The 14,695-nt window shown below is 48.1% G+C and overlaps 1 protein-coding gene across 1 annotated transcript in view; it reads left to right on the top strand.

Moving 5' to 3' along the window:
* The window catches only part of SEMA4D (semaphorin 4D), a 156,935-nt gene that overhangs the window by 112,332 nt on the left and 29,908 nt on the right, over positions 1-14,695 (top strand). The window contains exon 17 of the mRNA XM_068237885.1: positions 8,199-8,402. Within this exon, the coding sequence (XP_068093986.1) occupies positions 8,199-8,402 (204 nt within the window). The remainder of the gene's footprint in view (positions 1-8,198; positions 8,403-14,695) is intronic.

The raw sequence follows: 14,695 nt of genomic DNA, 5'->3' as shown, positions 1-14,695 counted from the left end.
TAAATGGGCTTATCTGCCATAGGCAGTTGTGTGACACGGGGGAGGATCAAATTACAACTTGTGATTAGACATAAATGAGTGGAACTTACACAGGCTAAACTCTCTACATACAGAGTGTCCTGTGCAAGAGTTCAGGTCCAATTTCAGGAGGTCAATGATTGCTGGCTGTATATTTCTCATGATGGATTTGCTTCAACTTGTATTCTTGAACATGTCCTGGGCAGATAATCGTGGAATGCAGCGGCCACAACTACACCTGTTTTGGTTTGATATGTAATTAATGTGCTTCCTGAGGTCTAAAATGGAATGGTGGTTATTTATCAAATGTTCCTAACTTGGAGAACTGATCTTTCTTTCCTCATTCTGTTAATATAAGCATCTGGAACTGGCTCGCCACGTGTAAGTAATGTCCTTCTTTTAAGAAGTGCTTTTCTTTCCTACTAAAAATGTGTGTATACTTGAGACATTTGTTTGCTTGGTGCAGACATAGGGATTTTGTCAAGGTGTCTCCTACTTAGGATGGATTGTACATGTGCACAGAACCTTGGAGGCTCATGCTAAATCTGTCAGCAGCTTGTCCTATCCACATTACATTGTGCAGCTAAATTGCACGCCTTGAGCTATACTAAGTCACTGATTGGAAGCATTCGGTAACTTTGCCTTCCCTAACTACTACATGTCCTTCAGCTTTCCTTATTTTGGTGTTGCAGTGGATAGAGAACACACTAAGGCCTTGTTCACATTGCGTTCCGCTTGCGTGTCCATCTGCGGTGGGCTTTTTTGAGGCTTATTTTTTTTCCAATTCCTGCCGCTTGGGTGGCCGATTCGTTTTTGTGGTTAGCGGTTTCCGACACGTTTTACCCGAGTGTTTTGGTAATTCACTCCCTGACACAAGTCAGGAAGTGGACTCTTTGATCCGGAATAGAATACAATGTGTTTATTCTTAAAAAGTCGAACGCAATCTCTCCACAAAGCGGTTTTGTGAGCGTTTCACTTTTTTTCTATACCTTCCATTGAGGCGAAATCGCCTAAAAATGGCTCACGTACCGCTTTACAAAGTGGAACACAAACAAGCCGCTCATGTGAACAATCTCATACAGAATCATTGTGTAAGCGCTTTCAGGGCGATTTTGAAAAATCGCCCGCGCTTAAAAAATAAAAACGCCTGCAGTGTGAACAAGCCCTCAAAGTATACCAAGTGGAAGATCAGATATAAAAGTTTTGATGGTATGCTTGGACAAAAGCTATATGACACAGATTGACCGGTGGTGTTAGCAGTGTTGAGGGTAGCCTGCAGGTTGAAGTACACCTGAACTGAGATACATATGGAGGCCGCCATATTTATTTCCTTTGTAAACCATACCAGTTGCCTGGCAGTCCTGTGGATCTCTTTTGCTGCAAAAGTGCCTGAATTACATACCTGAAACAATCATGCAGCTAATGCTGTTCCCCTTCAGTCAGAAACCCAATTGGCATACTTGTTCAGGGTTTATGGCTTAAAGTATTAGAGGCAGAGGATCAGCAGGACAGCCAGGCAATCTGCATTTTTTTAAAAAGGAAATAATTGGCAACCTTCCTATTCCTCTCGATTCAAGTGTGTTTTGAAAGTCGTTGATCAGCAGAGGCAGTGCTCAGACACACTGCAGCCCAGTATAAACAATAATGATCACGTGCTATTGGGAGTTCTGAGATCCCTCTGTGGTGTGTTTGAAGTACCTTTGCCATTACATTGCGGTGCATTCATAGGGCTAGTGTATACCGAGAAGTGAATGCATCTCAGACATTGCAGACTCATGACTAAAGCATCTTAAAAGGCTTCCATTATCCTGTCAGTGAGGTGGTTCTAAAAGACCTCAAATAGGAGGGAAGAATCAGGAGCCACTAAATGTAGTATTGATTTACAGGGATCAAACTAGTAGAAGAATACTTGCTAAGGGGGGAGGGCACAGTAAAGGCAAATGGAATTAACCTCTTCAGTCAGTTGCTTTCAACTAGAAAGGTTAAAAACAAAATCTTCATTCTGAATTGCTTGGATGTAAAACTGATATAGTTTGGAGGCACTCTTAAGGCGTAAAAACAATAGAAAATGAAAACCTAAAAAAGTTCAGCCTTGCCTCTTCAGAAACAATGGCTGCAGGGAATAATAATCACACTTGCAAGGTTGCTATGCACAGGCATCCCATGGCACTTAATGACAAACAATGAGCATCATGACGTAAGCGATGTCCTTTCACGTGAATAGACAGTGTCTGTACGAACACTAAAAGCTTGTTACCGTCGTTTGTGCAAATACTACATTCTGATCCAGATTTTTCTCGTAATTTCAGGCGATTCTGGAAGCAGCATGCAGCTTCCACGATTGGTAACTCCGCGCCTTTGTGTCCCCCTGCAGGTTTTAAAAAAACTACACACCAGGAAGCAACACTGGAAGCTGCCAAATGCTTTTCTGCACATTTGCAGAGAAGCATTTGGATGGGACGCCCGTGTGAATGGGGCCTTAGGCAGGGTTCACGTTTTATTACTCATTGGGGAAAACAGAATGTTGCATGCGTTTTTGCGTTAACCACTCTGTGAATGCCTAAGGCAGGATGGTGGCCGCAGAGTGGCTTCCTTGTTCCTCAGCTACGCACGGGCGTGTGATCTGCGCAAGATTTGCAGGGAGCTTGCGATCACTTTAGCGCTCGTAAGTGAACAGTGCAGGGATCTGTGATCAGCCTGCTAGCCCGCAATCGCGGCTGGCAGGCTGTTAGAAACAAAAAACAGCCAATTTGCATTTGTACTGCGCTGCAATCTAGTGCCGCGCTGTACTGGGGACAGCCTGCGATCTAGTGCAGTGCTGTACTGGGGACAGCCCTGTCACTTGGCTGTCCCCTGGAGTGGCTCACAACAAGATCCCTCTCATAGGCTGATGCCTATGAGAGGGATCTTAGTGCTGGATCAAGGGGGAGGGAAGCAATTAAAAGAAAACGGTTTTGATTTTTAACCTGCCTGGCATTCTATTAAGATCGCCAGGGAGGCTGCGGGAGGGTTTTTTTTTAATAAAAAAAAAACTATTTCATGCAGCCAACTGAAAGTTGGCTGCATGAAAGCCCACTAGAGGGCGCTCCGGAGGCATTCTTCCGATCGCCTCCGGCGCCCAGAATAAACAAGGAAGGCCGCAATGAGCAGCCTTCCTTGTTTTGCTTACATCATCGCCATAGCGACGAGCGGAGTGACGTCATCGACGTCAGCCGACGTCCTGACGTCAGCCGCCTCCGATCCAGCCCTTAGCGCTGGCCGGAACTTTTTGTTCCGGCTACGCTGGGCTCAGGCGGCTGGGGGGACCCTCTTTCACCGCTGCTCGCGGCGGATCGCCGCAGAGCGGCGGCGATCAGGCAGCACACGCGGCTGGCAAAGTGCCGGCTGCGTGTGCTGCTTTTTATTTGAGCCAAATCGGCCCAGCAGGGCCTGAGCGGCAGGCTCCGGCGGTACTGGACGAGCTGAGCTCGTCCAGACCGCCCAGCAGGTTAAAAAACGTTTTAAATAAAAAAAACAAAAAACATTGCAGCAGCAATCAGATGCCACCAACAGAAAGCTCTGTTGGTGGCAAGAAAAGGAGGCAAGATTCATTTGTGTGCTAAATTGTATGGCCGTGCAGTGAACTGTTAAAGCTGCAGAGTGCTGAATTGTAAAACATGCCACATGGTCACTGGGGGGGGGGGTGTAGGCCTGTGGTCCTCGAGGTTAAAATTCGTATCCAAATTTAGACATGCATTTTTTTAATTTTTTTTTTAAATTCAGAGCCTCTAATGAAAGTCGATGGAAATTCGCAGGCGATGTGTCAAATTATTTTTTTTTTCCCATGCATGTGAAAACACAAATTTTAGCAGAAGTGTGATTCTCAATCGATTTTCATCAGCTGTGCGGTGAATGCGTTTTCAAACGTTACCAAGATGCACACGAATAAGAGACTAAAGTAATAAATACTGCCTGAAACAACAAGTTCATCTGTATAAAAACATCCAGAATTTTATAAGATACAGGATCTTCTCAATAAATTAGCATATTGTGATAAAGTTCAATATTTTTTGTAATGTACTGATAAACATTAGACTTTCATATATTTTAGATTCATTACACACAACTGAAGTAGTTCAAGCCTTTTATTGTTTTAATATTGATGATTTTGGCATACAGCTCATGAAAATCCAAAATTCCTATCTCAAAAAATTAACATATTTCATCCGACCAATGAAAGAAAAATGTTTTTAAAACAAAGTCAACCTTCAAATAATTATGTTCAGTTATGCACTCAATACTTGGTTGGGAATTCTTTTGCAGAAATGACTTCTTTAGTGCGGCGTGGCATGGAGGCAATCAGCCTGTGGCACTGCTCAGGTGTTATGGAGGCCCAGGATGCTTCGATAGCGGCCTTAAGCTCATCCAGAGTGTTGGGTCTTGCGTGTCTCAACTTTCTCTTCACAATATCCCACAGATTCTCTATGGGGTTCAGGTCAGGAGAGTTGGCAGGCCAATTGAGCACAGTAATACCATGGTCAGTAAACCATTTACCAGTGGTTTTGGCGCTGTGAGCAGGTGCCAGGTCGTGCTGAAAAATGAAATCTTCCTCTCCATAAAGCTTTTCAGCAGATGGAAGCATGAAGTGCTCCAACATTTCCTGATAGCTAGCTGCATTGACCCTGCCCTTGATAAAACACAGTGGACCAACACCAGCGGCTGACATGGCACCCCAGACCATCACTGACTGTGGGTACTTGACATTGGACTTCAGGCATTTTGGCATTTCCCTCTCCTCAGTCTTCCTCCAGACTCTGGCACCTTGATTTCCGAATAACATGTAAAAGTTGCTTTCATCCGAAAAAAGTACTTTGGACCACTGAGCAACAGTCCAGTGCTGCTTCTCTGTAGCCCAGGTCAGGCGCTTCTGCCGCTGTTTCTGGTTCAAAAGTGGGTTCATGCTTCCATCTGCTGAAAAGCTTTATGGAGATGAAGATTTCATTTTTCAGCATGACCTGGCACCTGCTCACAGTGCCAAAACCACTGGTAAATGGTTTACTGACCATGGTATTACTGTGCTCAATTGGCCTGCCAACTCTCCTGACCTGAACCCCATAGAGAATCTGTGGGATATTGTGAAGAGAAAGTTGAGAGACGCAAGACCCAACACTCTGGATGAGCTTAAGGCCGCTATGGAAGCATCCTGGGCCTCCATAACACCTGAGCAGTGCCACAGGCTGATTGCCTCCATGCCACGCCGCATTGAAGCAGTCATTTCTCCAAAAGGATTCCCGACCAAGTATTGAGCGCATAACTGAACATAATTATTTGAAGGTTGACTTTTTTTGTTTTAAAAACCCTTTTCTTTTATTGGTCGGATGAAATATGCTAATTTTTTGAGATATGAAATTTGAGTTTTCATGAGCTGTAGGCCAAAATCATCAATATTAAAACAATAAAAGGCTTGAACTACTTCAGTTGTGTGTATTTGAATCTAAAATATATCAAAGTCTAATGTTTATCATTACATTACAGAAAATAATGAACTTTATCACAATATGCTAATTTTTTAAGAAGATCCTGTATTAACGGCAACAGGACGTTTTAATGCGCCACTCACATCTGCGGCTGGCGTGCACTTGCGTGCTTCTGCCACTCGCACTCACCAAGACTGACATATCTGTGATTGGTGAACGGGACCATGTATTCTCTGAGCCAATCAAACTGCCCTGTAAGGGTATGATCATCGATTTCAAAGAGAAGCCAATGATCATTCCTGTAACACTGCCTATGTGCTCTGAACTCTATTCAGAGCACAGAGAATAGTGTGTGTGGGGACATTAGTGGGGAAAAAATACATTAAAATTTACACATTTTTACACTATATAAATTGACCTCTCATTCCCCCAACCCCTGCCTCCCATAGTTACCAAAACATTTTATTTATTTTGTTTGACAGCTTTTAACCACTTAAGGACTGCGGTGTTAAACCCCCCTAGTGACCAGACCATTATTTTACTAAATAGGCCACTGCAGCTTTAAGGCTTTGCTGCAGGACCGCACAACTCAGCACACAAGTGATTCCCCCCCCCCCCCTTTTCTGCCCACCAACAGAGCTCTCTGTTGGTGGGCTAAGATCGCTGCCAGGATGTTTGTTTATTTTTTATAAAAATGTATCTTAAAAATATTTTTTTTAAATAAATTTTTTATAGTACCCCCCTATAGGCTTTGGTCTATGACAGCGGATCGCCGTTGTGCCTCTGGAGGGGACAGCCCAGTGACACGGCTGTGTCCTGTACAGCGCTACCTTGGAATGCGGCGCTGTACAATGTTAATAGACGGCATTTTTGTAGTCTAACAGTCTCCGAGCAGCGATCACTGCTGGGAGACTGAAGGCAGAGGTCTGTCATTTCAGCGGGGATGCATGCGCAGCGCACGCAATCACCGCCCAGAGCCATTCACGCCAATCAGCATGGAGTGTTCCTGGGGCTACCGCCGAATTAATGCCAATTGGCGTGGAGCGGTCGGAAAGAAGTTAATAAACAATACATACTTTAAAGGGAAGGTTCAGGGACTAGCTAAAAAAAATAAAATTCCATTTCCACTTACCTGGGGCTTCCTCCAGCCCGTGGCAGGCAGGAGGTGCCCTCGGCGCCGCTCCGCAGGCTCCCGGTGGCCGACCCGACCTGGCCAGGCCGGCGGCCAGGTCGGGCCTCTTCTGCGCTCCATGGTGCGTCCCACGCCGGCGCGCTGACGTCATCGGACGTCCTCCGGGCTGTACTGCGCAGGCTCAGTAGTTCTGAGCCTGCGCAGTACAACCCGGAGGACGTCCGATGACGTCAGCGCGCCGGCGTGGAACGCACCATGGAGCGCAGAAGAGGCCCGACCTGGCCGCCGGCCTGGCCAGGTCGGGTCGACCACCGGGAGCCTGCGGAGCGGCGCCGAGGGCACCTCCTGCCTGCCACGGGCTGGAGGAAGCCCCAGGTAAGTGGAAATGGATTTTTATTTTTTTTTAGCTAGTCCCTGAACCTTCCCTTTAAGGTATTTTTGTGTTTGTTTACTATGTATATCGTGAAGGGTATATTACAGTTATTTTTGCAAATAAGGGCTTGTAATTATTGATTGGGTACAAAAAACATACCCTCATCTCAAAATAGAAGACGTCAGTCATCACGGCGGCCGGCATGACAGTACAGCGCACGCGTGATTAAACTGCGCATGTGCAGTACTGTCATGCCGGCCGCCGTGATGACACGAGGTGGCCAGTGTGGTGACGACCGACGTCATCTTTGCGGAAGAAGGAGCCCGACACTCGGGCCCAGTGTCGCCGGGACCCATTTCTGAGCAGGGCCTGAGAGAAGAGCCAGAAGGACGTCGAGGGACCTCCCGACCTACGGTGGGCTGGAGAAAGCCCCAGGTAAGTTCAGATTTTGATTGTAGTTACTGCTCGGAGTCCCTTTAAGTAGAACAAATTGAAATGAAGTACTACAAAAATCATTTATCGCATAATATCAAAATCAAGGTTTGAATTTTGGTATTAAACTAAAATTACCAGAGTGAGGAAGCAAGTCCTTTTTACGGTTAGTGGTGTGGCCATGCATAGCTGGGTTTCATTACCTTTTGCCTCCATCTCTCTAGCAATCCTTCCTGAATATCTCACTTTATTTGCGTCCACAAGGTAATTATAAAGTTAGCGGTTTCACCCCGGGTTCTCCATTTATTTAAAGGACAACTGTAGTGCAAGGGATGTGGAGGCTGCCATATTTATTTCCTTTTAAGCAATCCCAGTTGCCTGGCTATCCTGCTGATCCTCTGCCTCTAATACATTTAGCCCTTAAACAAGCATGCTGCAGATCAGGTGTTTTTGACATTGTCAGATCTCACAAGATTAGCTACATGCTTGTTTCTGGTGTTATTTAGACAGTACCACAGCCATAGACCAGCAGGGCTGCCGGGCAACTGGTATTATTTAAAAGGAAATAAACCTGGAAGCCTCCAGATCACACTCGCTTCAGTTGTTTTTTAACTTGCATTATGAGAACTGGAGGGGGGATCCTATGGTTGGCTCAACTCCATGGGTTCCACTACAACTGAAGAGACTTCTTTAACCTGCTGTTGGACATAGCCCCCACCCAATAATGGTTGATTGCTTGTGCATGCTTTTTTTTTATAATTTATATGAAGACTGTACCTCACTTCAGGTCCAAAGGACATACGTTTTACATGGGAGAAAGATGGAGTTAAAATGGAGAGCTGTGAGAAGGAAGCAATGTATCCACTGCCTGATGGGAATGTGCACATCCTCAGCTGGGTGAGAGATATTGCCACTAAGGATGCAGAATACCACTGCACTGTCCATTCAGCAGTCGGGAGGAAGACTTCAAAAGTGTTCATCAGAGTTACAGGTAAACCCCCAATCTAAGGTTCACACACATACATATGCATGCATATGTAAACACACCACATTTACCTTAGAAAACCGTTACTAATAGCTGAAATAATTATAGCCTAGGTTGCCCCTTACTACTTCACAATTGTTGCCGGATTCGGGCACTTTTTTTTTTTAATTCTGATTGCCACTTTCATAATGTATTGTATAAAGTCGAGAGTATAGCGGGTTGATGCTGCAGAACTATCATTAAGCAATTCCTAGTTTTACTTTACATATTTGCTTTTCTGTCTAGTTTAGAATCCTTGCCACAGAAACCTTTTTATTTCTTTTTAGACAAAACCTAATACATAAAACAAATACTTTATATTAGCAGTAGAGTTGGGTCGAACGGTTCGCCTGCGAACGGTTCCATGCGAACTTCAGTGGTTCGCGTTCGCGTCCCGCAGGCGAAGTTTTGCGGAAGTTCGGATCGCCCCATAATGCACCATGAGGGTCAACTTTGACCCTCTACATCACAGTCAGCAGGCCCAGTGTAGCCAATTAGGCTACACTAGCTCCTGGAGCCACTCCCCCCCCCCCCCCCCCCCCAATAAAAGGCAGGCAGCGTCGGCCATTAATCTCACTCGTGTGCCTGCGTTAGTGAGAGTAGGGCGAGCTGCTGCAGACTGTCTCTCATAGGGAAAGATTTGTTAGGCTTAGCTTGTTCCTGGCTGCATACCTGTTCTGTGAACCCACCACTGCATACCTGTACTGTGAACCCACCACTGCATACCTGTTCAGTGAACCCGCCACTGCATACCTGTTCAGTGAACCCGCCACTGCATACCTGTTCAGTGAACCCGCCACTGCATACCTGTTATGTTCAGTGAACCTGCCACTGTATACCTGTTCTGTTCAGTGAACCCGCCACTGCATACCTGTTCAGTGAACCCGCCACTGCATACCTGTTCAGTGAACCCGCCACTGCATACCTGTTCAGTGAACCCGCCACTGCATACCTGTTCAGTGAACCCGCCACTGCATACCTGTACTGTTCAGTGAACCTGCCACTGCATACCTGTACTGTTCAGTGAACCCGCCACTGCATACCTGTTCTGTTCAGTGAACCCGCCACTGTATACCTGTTCTGTTCAGTGAACCCGCCACTGTATTCCTGTTCCTGAACCTGCCACTGCATACCTGTTCTGTTCAGTGGCCCCGCCACTGCATACCTGTTCTGTTCAGTGAACCCGCCACTGCATACCTGTTCTGTTCAGTGAACCCGCCACTGCATACCTGTTCAGTGAACCCGCCACTGCATACCTGTTCAGTGAACCCGCCACTGCATACCTGTTCAGTGAACCCGCCACTGCATTCTGTTCAGTGAACCCGCCACTGCATACCTGTTCAGTGAACCCGCCACTGCATACCTGTTCAGTGAACCCGCCACTGCATACCTGTTCAGTGAACCCGCCACTGCATACCTGTTCAGTGAACCCGCCACTGCATACCTGTTCTGTTCAGTGAACCCGTCACTGTATACCTGTTCTGTTCAGTGAACCTGCCACTGTATACCTGTTCTGTTCAGTGAACCTGCCACTGTATACCTGTTCTGTTCAGTGAACCCGCCACTGTATACCTGTTCTGTTCAGTGAACCCGCCACTGTATTCCTGTTCAGTGAACCCGCCACTGCATACCTGTTCAGTGAACCCGCCACTGTATACCTGTTCTGTTCAGTGAACCCGCCACTGCATACCTGTTCTGTTCAGTGAACCCGCCACTGTATACCTGTTCTGTTCAGTGAACCCGCCACTGCATACCTGTTCTGTTCAGTGAACCCGCCACTGTATTCCTGTTCAGTGAACCCACCACTGCATACCTGTTCTGTTCAGTGAACCCGCCACTGCATACCTGTTCAGTGAACCCTCCACTGCATACCTGTTCTGTTCAGTGAACCTGCCACTGTATACCTGTTCTGTTCAGTGAACCTGCCACTGCATACCTGTTCTGTGAACCTGCCACTGCATACCTGTTCAGTGAACCCACCACTGCATACCTGTTCAGTGAACCCGCCACTGCATACCTGTTCAGTGAACCCGCCACTGCATACCTGTTCAGTGAACCCGCCACTGCATACCTGTTCAGTGAACCCGCCACTGCATACCTGTTCAGTGAACCCGCCACTGCATACCTGTTCAGTGAACCCGCCACTGCATACCTGTTCAGTGAACCCGCCACTGCATACCTGTTCTGTTCAGTGAACCCGTCACTGTATACCTGTTCTGTTCAGTGAACCTGCCACTGTATACCTGTTCTGTTCAGTGAACCCGCCACTGTATACCTGTTCTGTTCAGTGAACCCGCCACTGTATTCCTGTTCAGTGAACCCGCCACTGCATACCTGTTCAGTGAACCCGCCACTGTATACCTGTTCTGTTCAGTGAACCCGCCACTGCATACCTGTTCTGTTCAGTGAACCCGCCACTGTATACCTGTTCTGTTCAGTGAACCCGCCACTGCATACCTGTTCTGTTCAGTGAACCCGCCACTGTATTCCTGTTCAGTGAACCCACCACTGCATACCTGTTCTGTTCAGTGAACCCGCCACTGCATACCTGTTCAGTGAACCCTCCACTGCATACCTGTTCTGTTCAGTGAACCTGCCACTGTATACCTGTTCTGTTCAGTGAACCTGCCACTGCATACCTGTTCTGTGAACCTGCCACTGCATACCTGTTCAGTGAACCCACCACTGCATACCTGTTCTGTTCAGTGAACCCGCCACTGCATACCTGTTCTGTTCAGTGAACCCGCCACTGCATACCTGTTCTGTTCAGTGAACCCGCCACTGCATACCTGTTCAGTGAACCCGCCACTGCATACCTGTTCTGTTCAGTGAACCCGCCACTGCATACCTGTTCTGTTCAGTGAACCCGCCACTGCATACCTGTTCTGTTCAGTGAACCCGTGACTGTATTCCTGTTCAGTGAACCCACCACTGCATACCTGTTCTGTTCAGTGAACCCGCCACTGCATACCTGTTCTGTTCAGTGAACCCTCCACTGCATACCTGTTCTGTTCAGTGAACCCTCCACTGCATACCTGTTCTGTTCAGTGAACCTGCCACTGTATACCTGTTCTGTTCAGTGAACCTGCCACTGTATACCTGTTCTGTTCAGTGAACCCGCCACTGCATACCTGTTCTGTGAACCTGCCACTGCATACCTGTTCAGTGAACCCACCACTGCATACCTGTTGTGTTCAGTGAACCCGCCACTGTATACCTGTTCTGTTCAGTGAACCTGCCACTGTATACCTGTTCTGTTCAGTGAACCTGCCACTGTATACCTGTTCTGTTCAGTGAACCCACCGCATCAGTGTGCATACCTGTGCAGTTAAGTGAACCCACCTACCTACGTGAGTGCACGCAGTGTGATATACCACTCCGTGCATACCCGATATGGACAAAACAGGTAGAGGAAGAGGTAGTGCCAGAGCCAGAGGAAGGCCACCCGGCAGGTCTGTGCGAGGTCGTGTAAATGTAATTTCGTGTGGACCTGGCCCACAGTACAGTGCTCGGAAGAAGGCACGTCCCATCACCTCCCAAGATTGTCAGGACGTGGTTGAGTATTTAGCGACACAGAACACCTCATCTTGCTCAGCCACCAGCGCTACTACTAGCACCACTTCCGCTGCATTTGACACTTCGCAAGAATTATTTAGTGTTGAAATCACTGATGCACAGCCATTGTTGTTACAGCCAGATGAATTTTCACCAGCTCATATGTCTGAGTTACGCAGCAACACTATGGATGTAATGTGTAAGGAGGATGAAGGACCTACTGATGGTGCATGTTTGGATTTTTCTGAGGCAAGCGAAGCTGGGCAGGATGATTACGATGCTGACGATGATAGGGATCCTCTGTATGTTCCCAATAGAGGAGATGAAGAGGGGGACAGTTCAGAGGGGGAGTCAGAGAGTAGTAGGAGGAGAGAAGTTGCTGAAAGAAGCTGGGGCAGCTCTTCGTCAGAAAGAGCTGGTGGCAGTGTCCGGCACCATGTATCGCCACCTATGTACAGCCAGCCAACTTGCCCTTCAGCATCAGCTGCTGAGGTCCCCATAGTGCCCACATCCCAGGGTGGCTCAGCGGTGTGGAAATTTTTTAATGTGTGTGCCTCAGATCGGAGCAAAGCCATCTGTTCGCTCTGCCAACAAAAATTGAGCCGTGGAAAGGCCAACACTCACGTAGGGACAAGTGCCTTACGAAGGCACCTGGAGAAAAGGCACAAACAGCAATGGGATGGCCACCTGAGCAAAAGCAGCAGCAGCACACAAAAGAAAAGTCACCCTCCTCCTCCTCTTCCTCCTTCAGGTGCATCATCTGCTTCTGCCGCTTTCTCCCTTGCACCTTCACAGGCACCCTCCTCCACTCCGCCTCTGCCCTTGAGCGCTTCCTGCTCCTCTGCCCACAGCAGCAGTCAGGTGTCCGTGAAGGAAATGTTTGAGTGGAAGAAGCCAATTTCGGCCAGTCACCCCCTTGCCCGGCGTCTGACAGCTGGCGTGGCGGAACTGTTAGCTCGCCAGCTGTTACCATACCGGCTGGTGGACTCTGAGGCCTTCCGTAAATTTGTGGCCATCGGGACACCACAGTGGAAGATGCCAGGCCGCACTTATTTTTCTAGAAAGGCCATACCCCAACTGCACCGTGAAGTTGAGAGGCAAGTGGTGTCATCTCTTGCGAAGAGCGTTGGGTCAAGGGTACACCTAAACACGGATGCCTGGTCTGCCAAGCACGGGCAGGGCCGCTACATTACGTACACAGCCCATTGGGTCAACCTGGTGAACGATGGCAAGCAGGGCGCAGCGGACCAAATTGTGACACCTCCACGGCTTGCAGGCAGGCCTCCTGCCACCTCCTCTCCTCCTGCTACATGCTCTTCGCTGTCCTCCTCCTCCTTGGCTGAGTGGCAGTTCTCCTCTCCAGCTACACAGCCCCAGCTCCGCAGGGCCTATGCTGCATGCCAGGTACGACGGTGTCACGCCATCTTAGACATGTCTTGCCTCAAAGCGGAGAGTCACACTGGAGCAGCTCTTCTGGCTGCTCTTAAGAAACAGGTGGATGAGTGGCTGACCCCGCACCACCTGGAGATAGGCAACGTGGTGTGCGACAACGGCAGCAATCTGCTTGCCGCTTTGCATATGGGGAAGCTGACTAGAGTTGGGCCGAACGGTTTGCCTGCGAACGGTTCCATGCGAACTTCCGTGGTTCGCGTTCCGCAGGCGAACTTTTGCGGAAGTTCGGTTCGCCCCATAATGCACCATGAGGGTCAACTTTGACCCTCTACATCACAGTCAGCAGGCCCAGTGTAGCCAATTAGGCTACACTAGCCCCTGGAGCGCCACCCCCCTTATATAAGGCAGGCAGCGGCGGCCATTACGGTCACTCGTGTGCCACTGCCTGCCTGCATTAGTGAGAGTAGGGCGAGCTGCTGCACTGTCTCTCATAGGGAAAGATTAGTTAGGCTTAGCTTGTCCCTGACTGCATACCTGTTCTGTGAACCCACCACTGCATACCTGTACTGTGAACCCACCACTGCATACCTGTTCAGTGAACCCACCACTGCATACCTGTTCAGTGAACCCACCACTGCATACCTGTTCAGTGAACCCACCACTGCATACCTGTTCTGTGAACCCACCACTGCATACCTGTTCTGTGAACCCACCACTGCATACCTGTTCTGTTCTGTGAACCCGCCACTGCATACCTGTTCTGTTCAGTGAACCCGCCACTGTATACCTGTTCTGTTCAGTGAACAGTTTGGTGTGTCAGTGTGAAGCAGTACCTTAATTACACTACCTGATTGATGTATACACATGCAAGATGTTTTAAAGCACTTTAGGCCTGTCATTTAGCATTCAATATGATTTCTGCCCTTAAAACGCTGCTTTGCGTCAAATCGAGATTTTTCCCGGGGACTTTTGGCGTGTATCCCACTCTGCCATGCCCCCCTCCAGGTGTTAGACCCCTTGAAACATCTTTTCCATCACTTTTGTGGCCAGCATAAATTTTTTTTTTTCAAAGTTCGCATCCCCATTGAAGTCTATTGCTGTTCGCGAACTTTAACGCGAACCGAACCTTCCGCGGAAGTTCGCGAACCCGGTTCGCGAACCTAAAATCGGAGGTTCGGCCCAACTCTAAAGCTGACACACATACCCTGCATGGCACATGTCATGAATCTAGTTGTTCAAAGATTTGTGTCAAAGTACCCTGGCTTAGCGGATGTCCTGAAGCAGGCCAGGAAGTTCTGTGGGCATTTGAGGCG

This window comes from Hyperolius riggenbachi, chromosome 1 (genome assembly GCF_040937935.1).
Source record: "Hyperolius riggenbachi isolate aHypRig1 chromosome 1, aHypRig1.pri, whole genome shotgun sequence".
NCBI lineage: Eukaryota > Metazoa > Chordata > Amphibia > Anura > Hyperoliidae > Hyperolius > Hyperolius riggenbachi.
Note: the sequence above shows the minus strand (reverse complement) of the source record. Positions and strands in the feature narration are given on the sequence as shown.